Here is a 17806-nt window from a genome sequence, read left to right as displayed (position 1 = left end):
GGACAGATATCTTTTGCACATAACAGACATATAATACTGTAGGATAATACACATATTTCTCATTAACACCCTTTCTTTGTTTTCTTGATAGGATTTTGTTCATCACTTCAGTGTGCTGCTCCCAGAAGGCACCAGACCCACCAGAGACGGCATCCAGCAGAGTCTGGACCAGCTAGACCTCGAACCAGATGGGTACCAAGTGGGAAAGACAATGGTATTTACCCTCCGTCCTGCTCCATCCTTTCATCTTTGCAGTTCTTTAAAATCCACATACAAACAAATACAGTAAAGAAATGAGGCGACATCTGCCTTTAATACGGCACATTATCCCTGTCGGTTCAGCATCCTCTACTGTACAGTAAATGTGTTCCTCATTACAAATGAATGTTGCACAGCTGAGCTTCATTCAGCTCCTCAGAAGTTACATTTAGATTTTATTGGTGGTCCCAAAGTTTCCATAAATACCAAATCTACCATGCAGAGTGAAAGCTTATTTTGTTTAAGTTTATATAATATCAGATCATATTTAATGTGATCCAGTGGTGGAGCCATAAGGGAAAATAAGCATTTTTTACTACTACTTCAGCAGACATTTAAGAGGAATATCCAGGTTCAATAAGTTGAATAAAGTCACAATATATAATCCAGATGTAGAATGAAAAGGTAGAATCTCCACAGTGTTTTAGTATTTTTCTTCCGTTTTGGTGACATTGATAAAAAAAGAAAATGCTTCATGTTATATTACATGTTGAGGTAGTTAGGAATCAGAAAATGCCGGTCCAAAATCCAAAATCGATTTACTTAAGATAAAGTTGGGGTTTGAAATCACTCAAACTCTGTTAGTTTATTAAATCGTTGAATTTCAATAAATAGAGTCATAGACAAGGGAAAGGTTAGTGTTGGGGATAAACTAATATTACCTGAAAGCATCCTCCCTCTGGAATAAAAGGATGTAATGAAGACAGTGCACCTTATTTGGTCTTGGTTGGTATGAATGAGTCATGGTGGAGGGGTCCTCACCTTTGGGATGCTGTCTATATAATTAGAAGTTCATACCTGGCATACTTGTGTCCATGTATGCAGCCAGAGATCTCTTAGCATTGTGTGTGAGCAGAGCTTTTTCAAAGAGTGTGTGTGTACATCTCTTTAACAATACGGTTCTTCATTAAGTGTGTGTGTGTGTGTGTGTGTATGTGTGCGTGTAACCCTGCACTGACTCCATCATGGTCCCTCCCCTCAGGTGTTCTTCCGGGAGGCTGAGCGCCAGCGTCTGCAGGCCGTTCTCCACGCCGAAGTGTTCAGACGCATCGTCACGCTGCAGCGGCGATTCAGAGCCCTGCTGGAGAGGAAGCAGTTTGCGAGAATGAGAGAAGCAGCGACCTGCATCCAGGTACAGAACAGTAATTTAAATCCCCAATCTTTTCCTTCTGTATGATTTACATCACTCTTTCTTCATTTTTTTCCTGTTGTTTTGTATTATTTCTGATTGACTGTCAGTTAAAATTCAAAGCAATTCAAATTGTACTTTAACAAAATGCAGTTTTACAAATGAATGTGTCCATGCCTATTTTAATTATATTCTAACAAATGATTTATCATACAAGTTTCTGGTTTTTTTTTAGCTTAAAAGGTCTGTATGATGTAATGCATAACTATTAAACACAGTTAATTTCAGCAATTATCATATTATATCTCATTTTGCTTACATTTGAAAGACTGTGATACTTATATCAGAAGGATGTTGGTAATAATATTGTGGTATTGATTTCATGCCCGCTGTCCAGTCCTAGCTCAGTGCAGCACTAAATTTGAATTGAAAAGATCAAAAGGTGCCCGTTTGATATCAAGGGTGTTTTATTTTAGTCCCTAAACTTGAAATGATTTTAAGTTTGATTTGAAGTCTGTGGGAACGTCCCACTCAAATACAGATCAAATCAACTTGTCACTCACAGACATGCTGGGTCCAGTTGGAATTTGTTCATTTTTTTATGTCCCATAAAAGACAATTATGATTACCTTATGAGCAAACATGCTTATGTTTCTAATGGAGTGACTTTACTCAGTGAACACAAACATATTTTGCGACTAAAAGGGAAAAGAAACATCACACTCATCATAAAAATAATATATCATTATCATCATCTCCTCACAGAAATGGTGGCGTTTGTACCGGCCCATAGACGAGGTGGAGGATTATGACCCTAGAGTCCAGGAGGGGGCAGCATTGTGTCTGCAGACACACTGGCGAGGTTACAGGGAGCGTCAGAGGTTCAGGCTGTGGAAGGAGGCTGCTCTGGTGCTGCAGAGGGCCTGGAGGTTGTGGCTCCACCGGCGCTGCACAGCAGCTCTGGTCATTCAGACGGCGTGGCGCTGCCATCAAGCCAGAGACGCCTATTTACGTCTGTATGACGCTGTGCTACAACTACAGGCAATTAGCAGAGGCTTCCTGGCCAGGCTGAGGTAAGCAATACTGTAAAACACCTGTTCCTGAAAACACCAGCACCAATTCTGATTTTTCTATTGATTCTAAATTGAGGTTCAGATGAGTTAAGTTTCACAAAACCAAACATTTTTATAAAGGTTCAACACTCTGAAAATAGATTCCACGTGTAGGTGACGCATGATTTTTGCTCAAGCTGGTGAAAAGCCAGATTAATCTTTGCACACCGCTCCTGCTTGCAGTGTATGTGGTCATTGTTCAGTGTTCAGTTATTGACCGTGCTTGGTAAAAGCATGCCATTACGCAAGCAATCCAACCCAAAGCTGCTCTACAATCAGCTGAGCCGCTGAGAGCAAGACTTTTTAACTTTGGTTGAATACTAGAGTTTGTTCTGAATAACTGTTTAAAATGTATCCTGAGGAAAAAGCAGTAGGACGTAGTTTGACAACAGCTAAAATTGTATCCATGCCTTCTTGATTGACAGCTTCAAAGAACTGAAAGAACAGAGACTGAGGGAGGAGAAGGAGCAGCAGGAGAAGTTGCTTCAACTCCAGAATGGCCAGGTGAGTCTCTCGCCGAAAGAAGAGGAGCCTCCTGAGAGGATCATGGGTTTGGACCTCAGCACGTGGGAGGATCGCTCCTACGAACAGCGAGAACGGAGCCTCCAAATCCTCAGCAGCCACGAGGGCGCCGTCAAAGAGGAAGTAGAAGAAGGAGAACACGCCCGGACAAGGGAGAGCCCCTATAAAGCTCAAACTGAAGCTTTCGACCCGATCCAGACCTCCACCGTGGTGGTTCGAGAGAGGTCCAGGACTTTAGATGAGCCCAGCCAGAGGACCACTCGGGCCAAGAGAGAGAGCCGGAGGATGAGAGAGTTGGAGCAGGCCAAGTTCAGCCTGGAGCTCCTCAAGGTCCGGGCGACCAGCGGGGAGCCTCGTCCCCGTCCGAGGAACGGCGCTGGTCCGTGGAGCTGGTTGCCCCGGCGACGCCACCTCTCGGTTCACCGCAGGGCACGCCGGACAGCCAGAGCTCCAAAGGCAGCTTCGAGCTCCTCAACATGTACGACGAGCCCCCGAAGGCTGTAGAAGAGGTGACCGACAGCGAGGACCTCTGCTCCCCTCTTCTCCCGGTAGCTCCAGTACCTGAGCCCAGTGTGGAGGTTGTTTCAACGAGCCCAAAACCATTAGAGCCGCACAGGACAGATACAGTCGCCCACCAAGGCAAACTGGATCCGGCAGCCAACTCTGCACCCACACATCCGCCCAAAATCGAGAACTACCTCCCTACCTTTTACGTCCCTGCTAGTGAGTCAGTCGTCTCCCGTCGTCCTGCTGAAGAGCCCAAACAAAACATGGAGGCAGCCGTCTCCACAACAATAAACACCACAACCACCACCACTGTCACAAAACCTCTCAAGGAAAGGCGGGAGTCATCGCGGCGACCGGTGGTGGTGGTCATCAGCATGCAGAAGGAAACACCAGTAAGCCCAGAGCTGGCTGGTATTGTCCGTCCCCCTGTAGAGGTTCGAGACTCTGTGGCTCAGACGGGCGAGAAACCAGACCCAGCTCCCGTCCCCGGGTCTACCTCTGTCCCTCAGGCTGACCAGGCGATCATAGAGAAGCTGGTGCGACTGAACGAGGAGAAGGAGGTGAGGCAGCGTAATCAGCAGCAGCAGAACGAGAAGGAGATGATGGAGCAGATCAGACAGCAGAAGGAGGTGCTGGAGCAACAGCGTCTTTTCTTCGCTCAGTACGAGAGAGACATGTTTGAGAAACAACGAGGAGAAGCTCTGCACAGGATCCAGCAGAGTCGACAGGGCGGGCAAGATGTCGTTGCCTCCGTGACCTCCGGGGAGCCCCGTAGACCCAGCTCCCTGCTGATCGAGAGAACAGCAGGTCTCGCTCCTCATGTCAGAACACAGTCGGACTCCACCGCACCATCGGTGCACTCTGCCCCGGGTGTGGTCAACAAGGGCAAGGCCCGTCACCCACAGCTGCCCCCTCCACCTGCTTCTGTTCCCAGAGAAAGGCGCAGGGAGAGCAGGCCCGCTGCGGAGGGCTGGGCGCCAAAACTCACGCTGGAGTCCAAAGATGGAGGAGGAACCAGAGCGAGAACAGTAACCAGGAAGACACCAAGTGATCAAGTAACCACAGTTAGTCTGACGGAGAAGCCGAACATCTTCTTCTCCCCAAAGGACAAAGTCACATTTACAAAGTGAGTTACGGATTAATACATTTTATACATTAATCATTTTTAATTTATATTATTATTATTACTATTTATGTTTTTTGTTGTTATCTAGTGTATTTTTTTTCAATCAGATTCAGGTTTCATTGACGGGCAGTTTTTACATGCAAGGAATTTGCCAACAATAAACATAGGAGAAAATAATAAACATTTTAAAAAAGTACCGCAAAAGTCATGAATAATAAATAGAATAGGGATTAAAAATACAAAATAGTAAAAATATATCAAAAAGAATGTAAGATATATATATATATAAGACATTTTTGGACATGATAGAAATAATTGTTTGAATACTAACAATGCATTAATATCAATCAAAATACAAGAGAGAAAAAAAACTGGCAAGGTCACGATAAACATAAACAAACAAATAAATGGATGAATTAATCTACATGAATAAGTTTACATTCAAAGGGTCAATAAAACAAATTCTATTTAAAATAAAGAAGTAGATAACTAGAAGGAATTGTGGTAACATGAATTGTTTACGTAGTAAGACCCAAAATCTAAAGTACTAAGTGAAGAATTTGAACATTTCTGACTAACTCAGTAGTATCACAAATACAGTACTGCAGACGCTGCCCCGTACTATGAATTTGACAGAGGGACACTGAGATGAATGAGTTGAAAGTAACAGATAGACAACACCAACTTAAATTGCGATTGGCAAATTTTTCTGAAAACAAGAAATTATACCATCATACTAATTTGAATATGCTCTAACTAACCACATAATCATCTTCTCATAGTGGTTTTAAGTGTGCGTTAATGACATTTTCATTGACAATCCGGTAATAACATTTTGTATTTGTTTTTTCCGTGTTGTCCAGCAGGTTTGTCAGTGATGCTGCCTCTAAAGAAACGCCTGCGTCCATTCCCAGAGAAGCACCGTCACCAGTCTCCAAGCCTTCTAAAGGGGCAAAAACGCGCGAGGTAAGCAAACTCTCCTTCTTCTTTTTTAGAACATAGACATAAAGCATGTGTTTGCAAGTTTGCAGGAGTGCCTTTTTTTGTTGTGGAAGAATTAATCAATCTGGGCAGCCCCCAAATCTTACACTAAAAAAAACGCCACAGCCGACCTACACGAAGAACAAAATGCACTGAAGCTCTCTTGCAGGACATTAAAGGCTGCTTTATAAACATGCTATTATCACTTCCAATAAAAATCCAGGTTGGCAGAGCGGGCCAAAAAAAGAAGGTCCGAATGGCACGGACCCGCTCCGACTTCCTCACCCGCGTCCCCAACTCGGTTGGGGGCGATTCAGACGAGGATGACTATGGAGACGACAGCAGCCCCCGTCATTACAGTCTGCCCCTCTCCAGACAGAGCTCCACGGAGGCGGGCTTATCAAAGTCCTGTTTCAGTGACTCAGACATGGTAACGGGCTCCAATCCAAGCCATCAGCGGCCCTCTATGCGTTCCTAAAGCGTGGCTTCTCTTTGACGTTTCTAACCCCCACCGCAGAAGGAGCGTAGATCTACACCACCCACTCAAACTGAGCTTCAACCAACCTTCTCAAATTGAGCACTAACTTTCCATAAGAGTGGAAGGCATTTCAACCGTTTGCCTTTCAACACTAACCCTTTAACTTAGTTACTCTTCTAAAAATGATCACCTTCTTTTTCTCTTACAGCTGTAACACAGACTTTTCCCTCTTCCTGGTTAATTTACAGTGTTTGCATGTCACTTGGTTATGTTTCCTCTCTGAGCACTAGTCACGAGTCAGACCTTGGGAATTCTTGAAAAAGGTCTTCATTCACTCTTGATAGTCTTCATCATCTAACTCCTACTGTCTTTTAACTGCTCTTTTCCTAGGAAATTGTGTCATATATTTCATATTTTATTTGTTGTGTTAATACTTTTTAATATCAATATTAAGATAAAGGGCATTTATACTTTTACTGATGCCTATAAGACGTTGGGTAAATGTAGCTGGTGAAGCTCCAGGTTTGTAATGCTGCCCTCTGCTGGACTCAACTGGTCCCTAGATCATAATATACTGAATGTATATTCATAATAGAGAGGCTGTCTGGCTTTTTGTTTTGTGTTTTAACTTTTTTCCAACCTGATGTTTTTTTCAGCCTGCAAGCTCTGAGGAGCAAAAGAAGATACACAAAGCCATGTCGTCAGGAGATTTGGTCAAATCGGACTCTATGCGCAAGAACTCTCAAGATGGAAGGTTTGTTTCTCAACACCGAGAAGTTTTTCTTTATATCTTGGCCTTAATATAAATTGTTAAAGGTCCTGTGAGGAACTTATAACTGGTTTTGAAACACTTTCAATTTAATGAGGATGCCTCTATACGACCTATATACAGTAAGTAAACGAGACCATCAGCAAGAAGATTGTATATTTCTACATCTCAATGCTTGGCATCAGGGCCACTGAATCAGACTCCAGCAAACATCAACGTCACGCTGGTGGAAGGCCAAGTTGTATTAATGTTCCCACTGGAGGAAAGGGAGGCACAGGAGAGCCAGAACCAGGTCTGCGCAGGGCAGTCTGTCCGACCCTGCTGCAGTCAAATGAGCCGTTTTCTAAACAGACTCTGATCTTTGGAAACACTAGCGCTTTTGTCCACAGTGACCTTAAAAGTAAACACAAAATTAAAGTTCCTCGTAGTAACTTTAAGTACGGTTTTGTCACTTCTTGAAGCTTTTTACATTTAAATCCCAATTTTTCATCAGTAATCAAAGAATGTTTCAATTTTGTTTTCAAATTTGACCAGGGGTCGTAAGATGCGTTTCTGGGGCAAGTCAAAGTACGGGGATAAGAAGTCATCCAGAGAAAAGCTGATCTGCGGAGGTGATTCCCTGGATGGAGACTATGGAGACACTGGTCCACTGCTGGGAGATGGTGCGTCGTCCAAAAACCAAATAAATAGGACTTTAAATACTGTCTTTGAATGCACCTGAAGTTCCCTTGACTCACATGCACAAATCCTTCGTTCCCTTTCCACCCAGCAGGTCAGGAGAACATGTCGCCCCCTGCAGCCCCGACCTGGTGTTTGATCGAGGATTCAGGGACTTGAAGGAGAACAAGGAGCCGTCTCCCAAGGTGAAGCGGCGGCGCAGCGTTAAGATCAGCAGCGCGGCTCTGGAGCCGGCTCAGTGGCAGAACGACGCGCTGCAGATCCTCACCTGCACCAACGACTACAGGAGCATGAACGAATTCCTCATGAAGAAGGTACGGACAAACATGCTCCCTCTCATTCCCCCGACACGTATGGGTAAAGATGATTATGTCGCCTACACGTGTACTACAACATCTGAAAGTCCTCACAAGGAGAGTAACTCCAGATGAACTCAATGCATGAGTTTTCATTCATTTATGTCTCAACACTTTCACAAATTATTTGAGAGCTACAGGAAGTTCATATTCATGCTAAAATGACTGTGATGTCCTTTTTTAGATCAATGACTTGGACACTGAGGACAGCAAGGACACCATGGTGGACGTCGTGTTTAAAAAGGCTTTGAAGGAATTCCGTCTGAACATCTTCAACTCTTACTCCACAGCGCTAGCGGTAAGTGCTGTCAGCACTGTTTACATGAATGATAACACAGATAATTTAATGCATTATAAGCATACTTATAAACCGTTTATAGCACTGTATAAGTACACTGATCCTATAATATATAGGACCAAAGTGTTTTATAATTTCCATAGTTGTAATTTATTAGAATCTTTTTATAATGCATTACAATCACTGTTACAATGTATTATAATGTGATTATAAGGTATTTTAAGTGGACATTGGGTGCTTAAAGTAAAGTACAACATTTTGTTTTGTTCTTTCATAGATTCATTATATTTTTCCCGTTTTACTTAAAGCAAACAATGACCACTTATACTAACTTATAATCACATTATAAGCACTATAACAGTGGTTATATTGCATTATGAAGAGTATAATGTATTACGATAATGGGAATTATAATACACAATGATCCTTGCAAAAAAAGTATAAAAATAATAAGGTATTATGATACTTGACCTTATAAGTCATTATAAAGTGCTATATAATGTGTTATTGTTATTGTTATAAAGCATTATGAATATTTTGAGTGGTTTAAACTATGGTTATATAGCGCTATAAGCAAATTATAACGCATTATAAGTATGTTTATAATGCTTTATAGACCTAGGCATCATAGAAAGTTTTAAAATGTGATACTTCTCAAACACAGTGATAAGAAGTGCAAAATTATAATCAAGTTACAGTAGTTTTTACATAATAGCAAATAAAGGACTAGATCTTATGTACTGGAACATTATTTCCAAAGTAGATTAATACTGTGCTCCTTCTGTGACCTCGTCATCTTCCTGTCCAGATGGATGACGGTAAGAGCATCCGCTACAAAGACCTCCACGCTCTGTTTGAGGACATCTTGGAGAAGACCATGCGTCAGGAGCAGAGGGACTGGAGAGAGTCTCCTGTCACGGTCTGGGTCAACACCTTCAAGGTTTTCCTGGATGAGTTCATGACTGAGTACAAACCTCTGGACAGCACATCCAGCAAGGTAAAGACACGCAACAGACTCATGGAAAAGATGATATCAGATGATGGCTTTTTGAGTGTCTTTGCAAACTTTAAGTGTTGTGTGCTCTGGTGTATAAAAGACTTCTGGATTCTTACTTTCTAGGGATTTTATCCTTATTATACATGATGTTTATATTTCCTAATATTGCATTTATATAAAGTGACATAAATAGATAAAGACTTAAACATATCTGTTGTTCTGTTTTGTGTTTCGTTTTCCTACAGCAGGTACCTAAACCTGAACGCAAAAAACGGAGGAAAAAGGACACAGACATTGTAAGTCTCTTCATCCTCATCATTACATTATTAAGTACATGATGTTGATCATTAACAGAAAAAAGACAACACTTTATTTTACACCCCCATTTGCTCTTTGGAACTACATTACATCAGCCACCAGAATAAAAAAAAGGCTATTACAAATACAAGAAAGAAAAACTCACATGTAAATGTGTAAGGAAATAATCAAGTGAAACCCAAATGAACCTCTGCTCTGCTGCTCTCTGCAGGTGGAGGAGCATAACGGCCACATCTTCAAGTCCACCCAGTACAGCATCCCCACATACTGTGAATACTGCTCATCACTCATCTGGATGATGGACCGGGCCTGTGTGTGCAAATGTGAGTGTGCATGCAAAATATCACACAGGGAGATATTTGACCTCCAGAATCCCTGAATTTCTTGAAGTGCATCTGAGAAAATTGATCTCTTTTTGATAAGCAGTTTTGAAAGCTATGGATGGCTTTGAAGAGTAAAATGTTAGTGCTTAAAATTATGAGTTAATATTCAATTGACAGAAAATTCATCATCTACAATTTGAATAAATTAATGTCATTTATCAAGGAAAATTCCCAATATTTGCTGGTTCCAGCAAATTTATAGCTTTTTTTTTTTATATCTTATGTGATTGAGTTTCTGACTGATTATTGACTTAATTATCAACAGATAAATGAAGATTTTAAATAATTAAAAGTTGCAACCTGAAAATATATCTGAAGTTGAAATTACAATATGTGTTTATCTATGTGTTTTGGACATGCACCAACCTCTAACATGGAGGAAAAACCCCTTGTGATGAATATTTGGGTTGATACAACTGTAGATTAAAACTGAAAAATGTCACTACCATTTCTCTACTTCGACATGAACAAAAGTGAAACCAAACAACTGAGATCAGAAATTGATCGATAAAAACACTATGATACCCGGTCCTCTCGGCCTGGAGTGAATCAGCAGTGGGGAGTCATTAGTTAGTGCGTTAGTGACCTCTTAATGTTGCTGTTGCGGTCAGAACCTGAAACACAATGCTGCACGTGGTTGGTGCATTACTCACTTACGCTCAGGAATCTGTTTTAATGACAAAGGTGAAGCAAATTAAGTTGTGCAGCTGTGGGTTGAAAAGTGAAACTAATTCGTCAACATCACAAATGAATGTGCAAATTGATTCAACTGACGAATAACAAGATTAACCTGAACTAAAGTTGTCTTGGGAGGCAAAGTGTTCCGGCTTTGAGCTGGACGGAAAAGTATACTGTAGTTGGAATTTTGAATTTACCTTGGTAACTTTAAATAGGCTTTAATTATTTTGTCATATTTTCATCATTAAGCTTATAACTGCATTGTATCTTAATCTCAAAAAAGAAAGTTAACTATATTTTAGTTTCGGCAACCAAAATCTTATGCCAACCAAATTTAAAAGTCAGCATGGAGCGCTTTGTCCTTTAAAAAATAATGTCAGTGAGTGCTGGAACCGTACAACTCTTACACACACACATACACATAAACTCACTCACTCATACAGCCAACACTGTCCTGGTGTAGCCAACACCTGAATACTAAAGTACATTTTCAATCAGACAAAGTGTTTTGAAAGAAACAACTTCTCATGCCAAATCTTTGTGACCACAAATGGACACACAAACACTCTCTCCTCCACACAGACATTCACTAAACACACACACACCATGTCTGTGTCTGAGCTGTGTTCAGTCTGGCTTCAGAGAGCGAGCCCCTCCTCTCTTCCTCCTCAGCACTAATCAGATTGTTTTCAACTGGACTCATGGGGTCTGCAGTGCCGTCACTCCAGAGTTATCTCCACACAGTTTGTCCTTTATTCCCACAGGATGTTTTCCTCACGCCAGCCAATACTGCCTTGCTCTCTCAAGCGATAATATACATTTTCTTTTCTTTTGTACCAACCTTTTCTCAATAATGAGGAGGCGCTGCCTTTCTGTGGATAGTGGGAATGACCCGTTTGATTTCTCTGGTTGTGTTCATCCAGTGTGCCGGTACGCCTGCCACAAAAAATGCTGCCAGAAGACGACCAGCAAATGCAGCAAGAAGGTGAGTCGGCCATATTGTGCTCCCTCCGACAATGTCCCAGGACACTAATTGTGTTACTGTGGGTTTATTTGCAGTAGGTTGTGTTAGTGCTGCAATCCAATACACTCGCATTTATGGTTCCTTAAAGACAGTACTGTTTTAAATACATAAGCAATTCTTGTTAGCATTTTAAAATATAAGTATTTGTTGCTGTGTGCAAGTGTGTGTGCATGTTTCTGTGTTTAACAGAGTATATTGTGTTTGTGTCTGTGAACAGTTTGATCCAGAGCTTTCCTCCAGACAGTTCGGAGTGGAGGTTTCTCGTCTGACTAATGACGAGAGGACGGTGCCCCTGGTAGTGGAGAAGCTCATCAACTACATTGAGATGCATGGGCTCTACACTGAAGGAATATACAGGAAACCAGGATCCACCAACAAAATTAAGGAACTTAAGCATGGACTCGACACAGGTGAATGCTCGTCGGCTTTACTAGCTGAGAAACATGTGTCGGGAGGGATTTAATGTGACAATTAAGTGTTGTTTTGTCTGCACCATAGATATATAATAGTAGTAGGACAGACATTCCCATTCAAATCATCGTAGCAGGATGGTCAGAGCAGTGGCCATTTTTAGGTTTAGCATTGCCACTGCAACCTTCAATATAAACTAAACCGACTTACAGCAAGTCACAGATTCACTGAGGCGAGGTTTTGCAGTAACGACTAAAATAAAAAAGGGCAAGTTTAACAACCTAATGCTTCATCCACACACTCTTGTCAAATTGCTATCACTAGATGAGTGACAACTTTGGTCGGCTCATTTTGTAACTGTAACCAGTGTTGCATTAAAGTATGATGGACTAAACAAATAGTTAGCTAGCAAACTACGACAACACTGACATATGTTGTCACCATAACAACAACCGCCATTTTCCTTTGTAATGTTCAAATAACCCCCCCAGAAATGAATTTCTATGGTTTCCACTCTCCTTGTGACCACACAGATGTTGACAGCATGAATCTGGACGACTACAACATCCACGTCATCGCTAGTGTTTTCAAGCAGTGGCTGAGAGACCTGCCTAATCCTCTGATGACATTTGAGCTGTATGAGGAGTTTATACGTGCCATGGGTAAGTGATCAGCATTAGGGGTATCCAACTCCATTGTGTTTTACGAAATGCATCACATTGGAGATTCTGTCCGCAATCACAATTTATTATTGTGAACAGCAGTGTGTGTTTGCTGTAACATTAAAGGGTGATTTGTCTCGTTGAAATGCCTCCACAGCTTTGCAGGACAAAAAGGAAACGATCAGAGGGGTGTATTCAGTTATTGACCAGCTAAGCAGAACTCACCTAAACACTATTGAACGCCTCATTTTTCATCTTGTCAGGTAAAAATCACTTCTTATGGTAATGTTAGAGTTGGATTCATTTCCTCCCTGATAGACTACTCTAATACTAAATTAATTCCCTTTTAGGATCGCCTTACAAGAGGACACCAACCGTATGTCGGCTAACGCCTTGGCTATAGTTTTTGCTCCCTGTATCCTGCGCTGTCCTGACACCATTGATCCACTGCAGAGTGTCCAGGACATTGGCAAGACGACTGCGTAAGAACAAACTTCATGTATATTAAAATCCTCTCTGTCTTTGCCTCAGGCTGGTGTGGTTCACAAAGTTTGGTGCGGGAGTGGATCTTGAATTAATCTGTTTCATGTGGGAGCAATTGACAAAACTGTATAAAAAGGCTACCAAGATCAGTCAAAACCAAAGTCAGCAGAAGAAGGGCCTCGTGTCATTCGTTTCTAAAAGGTCAACTAGAAAGACAGACAGACAGACAGACAGAATTCAGTTCAGAACTTAAATAAAATAAAAAACTAATTGTACTGTACAATAGTGCAGTTATGGATCACATAATATAAGATATTGAAATGTGTATGAGTTCCTAACTTACACCATGATATTATTTTAGTAAAGTTATGGTTTATTTGGCTTGTTTTTGCTGCAGATTTCCTCAATAATGGGTGGAAAAAATGTATTGGGATTTGTTTTCTGTTTCCAAAAATCTACGAGCCACTGTATACTTATAAATAAGAGTGTGTAGAAAACGGTTTGCTTTTTGAGTAACTAAATATGAACTCATCGTTTTGCTGTGACATCGTTAAGCATTTTCCCTCCTTCTGAAGTGGTTTTATTTCCCCTCTGTAGGTGTGTAGAAGTCATCATTTGTGAACAGATGAATAAGTACAAAGTTCGACTGAAGGACATCAGCAGCCTGGAATTTGCAGAGAATAAGGCCAAGTGCAGACTGACCCTCATTAGACGGTCGATGGTAAGATCAAATGATATAACAAATATACTGTTATCAAAAGAATCAGCTGTTTGCAGGCACCCTACAAACTCCTTCCCTGATTTCCGCCTTTGTAGATGTTTTTCTCCTCCCTAACCTGTCCTTTCCTTTACCCAGAAACCCGTACTAATAGCTGTTAGATTTATGAGCATAGCGCACACTATGGTATGTATACACACACCATGGATCACATCCCCAAATTATCATCCAGTGGTGATGTTGTTGTGGTGCCGATCCCTGCATAGTCTCATCTCTTTAAATATTAACATCTGCCTTCTCCATCCCTAAAGCATGACTCATCACTTCACTTAGTCTCTGCTTCTATTTTCTGTAACTGTCTCTTTTGGATGAAAGTCATGAGGTCATTCAATCACTTTTACATTATTTATTAGATTTACATTATGCAACACATAAAAAGGGATTTTATTTTACATATTCTATGACTTAAAATGTATTGTTAAGCAAGTATTGAATAATGAGCTGATATCAGTGTCTCACTCTTAAGAAATCTAAAAAAAGAAATTGGAAAATTAAATCTAATTTTTGTCTCTGGATCTGGAAGTTCTCATTAAGCGTATGCGGAGTCTTATAGTACATTTTCCAAGCAAATATAATATCTATTATAATGATAGAGCGATTAATTGTTTGCCTGATGAATCGGTAATCCAACACCACCAAAGGCAAATAAACTTACAATGTTTAATTAAAGATGTATTCATGTAAGTTAACACATTTTATTTATTTCTTAGAAACTGCAATCTATACTATATATTGCCCAATTTTGCTGTTAATTGCACCAATTCATTTTTTTGTTTACCTGACAACGTTTATTTAGTTGATAAATGTTTTCAATTTAAGTGCATTGCAAAGAGAGTACAGATCTACTTAAGCAAACGGAGACAATGAACACAATAACAGTGTTAAATAAGTGTTCATTTAAGTTCTGCAATATTGTTAGATTCATCAATTGTTGGAATTTTTCAGCTGCAAAAATAGAAATTAAACAGAAAAAACATGATATCAGTATTATATATTGGCCATTGGCCGCCCATGTTGGCATTAGCCATTGAAAAACTTCTATCAGTCGACCTCTAATCTTTATCACACAACAGTGATATTATTATTACTATTAGCTTCACTTCTCAGAACTGAGAAAGGATCCAGATATGCACATCATCTGCCACTCAGCTAGAAAGGCAGCAGATCAGTTGCTAGTACTGACTGACTTTGATACTGCACATTAAAACTAACCTTTATTAACCTGGCATTTCTGATTCCTCTTCTTTTTGCTTCTCACTTTTGCTCTAAGTCGACAAAAGCAGCTAAAAAGGTAAAGTTTGTGTATCGTTGTGTTGTATCTACATTTTGTGTTTGATCAGTCATTCAGTGCTGCTGTGCTGTTTTTTTAAACTAGGTTCGTCATTTCATGTGGTTTGTTCACTGCATGTGCGAGTGAGTAGCTGCTTGCTAAAAGTAGTGAAATGTAATGTATATGATAGCATAATCGTTGTAATTTAGTGCTGGCCAGCTGCTTTTTTATGGAGCATGAATGTCGTATTTACATAGTGAAAAGTAAACATCTACCTCTGACTTGTTTCTCAGGGAAAAGGCCATGTACAGCGACTGAGCTACCACACGCCCTCGCCTCCGGTTAGTCCGCGGCTCCCATCTGTGGCTGAACCAGTTATAGAAAAGAGCGGCAGTGAAGAAGGAGAGGACTCATTTGGCGAAATTTCAGAGCACCAGCAGGCGGCCATGCAGCAGGAAGAGAGAGTGCTGACGGAGCAAATTGAAAGCCTGCAGAAAGAGAAGTAAACACTGTCGCTGCTCTCACAATGTTCTGTAAACAACTGTGACGTGATACGTAAATAACTCTAGATTATATTAACAGTGTATCGGGGCAAGAACTGAATATACAAAATAACAGTTTCATTTTGCATGTTTTATTACTGTTAGCTTTGTCTCTACATGTTTGTTCAGTTCATTTGTTCATCTAGACAATGTTTGCCTCTTACAGAGAGGAATTGACTTTTGAGATGCTGACTCTGGAGCCACGAGCATCGGATGACGAGACCCTTGAGTCGGAGGCTTCTATTGGTACAGCCGACAGCTCCGAAAACCTCAACGTGGACTCTGAAGGAATCATTTCTGACTTCTCTGGTGTGACACTGTGCAAGAAATCACAACTCACCCTTCAGTTTGCTGTTTTTGTTATGTGTATAATCGGAGACGAATGATCAAAACTAACCTCGTCTTTGCCTTTCATTGCAGAAAAAGGTCCAGCGTTGACTTCCCCCTGGCCTCGGAGGTCTGAATTTACGAGCCCCCGACACCGCGCTCTCCGCCGGCAGCCCGACTCCCTGGACTCTGTGGACTCTTCTTCCGGTGTTTCCTCCTACTCTTCCTCATCACACTTCCACCCATCGTCCTCTTCCTCCTCTGCCAGCACCCGACGTTTTCGTTTCCACTCCAAGTCTCCCACCATATGCTCAGGTCCGGCCCAGGCCCAGGCTCTGAATGCATCTCAAGCCTCCCGATCCGACAACATAGACAGTAGCCCTACAGGAGATCAGGAAGGAGCGTATGACGAAAGGCCCCAGTATACCAGCAGGGGCACCTTCAATCCAGAAAAGGGCAAACAGAAACTTAAAGGGGCCAAGCAATCTACCCGGAGGCACTCCAGAGAAGGCACTGGCCACGGCAGGGACCCTCCAGACATACCGCAGCAGCTGGTATTGTATGGCAGTAATGAATTCATGGTATGAAGGACACTGGGACACCAAAGCACTCCCTATCCAACTCCCTGTCAGGCGTGTACGTTCTCAATGGGGAAGTAACGCAATGGCGACTGATCTCCACTCCTCAAAGCACTTTTGCTTAGCCTTTCTTTGAGTCTGCAAAAAAAGTGTTCCCAAGTGCCGTGTACAGTGTTTCCAACTCCAAAGAGCGGGGAGAGCAGTGAAAAAGGCTCCTCTTCTGTGGACTAAACTGCCGCCCATGCTCTCACAGTGCCTCGGCAGCTCTTCACTCGGCGCCAAGAGGAGACGCACTGAGCAGGAGGACAGAGAAAAGGGAATGTTGGAATATGCGGAAGACCACTAAGCATCAGGGAACGTTACGGAGCTGGAAAGCTGAAGCAGTATACTTTTAAGTAAATGAGAAGAAATCAGGCAACATGAGGCGTCACGGATGTTACAGTGAACGTAAAGCTCACAATTATTAGCTGCTTTATGAGTTTACAGTTCATAACAATCAGTGTAAGCAGTGGTTGATCTGTTACTACAAATTTATTTTGCCCTTATTTAATTAATTTTAATGGCACAGAAATTCTTTATAGCATATAATATACAGGTATAAATACTGTACAAAGCCGGAACACCAGCTTTTGCTGGGTAGGGTAGTTGAAGTCAAATATTTATCTTTTTTTTTTTTTTTTTTTTTCTTCTAGAGTATCTTGGACAGAGATGTACGGATTTGGGCGGTGGATGAATTACGTGTGTGTGTGAGTGTGTCTGCATGTGCCGAGTGCTCATGCAGCTTGACTGTTTGTATGTGTGAGAAAGAGAGAAACCACTTCACGTGTTTTAAGTTTGTGCTGCTTTTTCCCCCTTACAAGGGAAATAACGCCATCAAAGGGACCAAGTCAGCTGGTGTTCATTCCAGCCAAAGGGGATCCCAGCTCTGTAAAAAATGTCGGATGTGTATAAAATCCCTGCATTCACTGCTTAACAGCCATATTACAATTATAATTGTACAGTACAGTTCATATGTACAGTATAGTGGACAAATGCCATTTTATTCTTGAAACCTATTGTTACCCCTCCACTCTCAAACCCATCCCCACCTCCTGTCTCTAAAGTGTTTGCTCAATAGCAACCAAGAAAGAACATAAAATCA

At 41.4% G+C, this 17806-nt stretch overlaps 1 protein-coding gene across 1 annotated transcript in view; it reads left to right on the top strand.

Moving 5' to 3' along the window:
- The window catches only part of myo9aa (myosin IXAa), a 112068-nt gene extending 94262 nt beyond the window's left edge, over positions 1-17806 (top strand). Inside the window, 24 exon segments of the mRNA XM_054609584.1 lie at positions 92-214; positions 1241-1390; positions 2153-2460; positions 2925-3373; positions 3376-4654; positions 5521-5620; positions 5859-6065; positions 6770-6867; positions 7417-7544; positions 7655-7669; positions 7672-7874; positions 8101-8214; positions 9023-9211; positions 9457-9507; positions 9741-9852; positions 11514-11575; positions 11832-12024; positions 12559-12687; positions 12845-12950; positions 13038-13169; positions 13768-13891; positions 15512-15720; positions 15927-16069; positions 16181-17806. Coding sequence (XP_054465559.1) covers positions 92-214; positions 1241-1390; positions 2153-2460; positions 2925-3373; positions 3376-4654; positions 5521-5620; positions 5859-6065; positions 6770-6867; positions 7417-7544; positions 7655-7669; positions 7672-7874; positions 8101-8214; positions 9023-9211; positions 9457-9507; positions 9741-9852; positions 11514-11575; positions 11832-12024; positions 12559-12687; positions 12845-12950; positions 13038-13169; positions 13768-13891; positions 15512-15720; positions 15927-16069; positions 16181-16674 — 5118 coding nt within the window. The 3' untranslated portion in view covers positions 16675-17806.

Source organism: Anoplopoma fimbria, chromosome 2 (genome assembly GCF_027596085.1).
Source record: "Anoplopoma fimbria isolate UVic2021 breed Golden Eagle Sablefish chromosome 2, Afim_UVic_2022, whole genome shotgun sequence".
Lineage (NCBI taxonomy): Eukaryota > Metazoa > Chordata > Actinopteri > Perciformes > Anoplopomatidae > Anoplopoma > Anoplopoma fimbria.
This window is presented reverse-complemented; position numbering and strand designations above follow the sequence as displayed.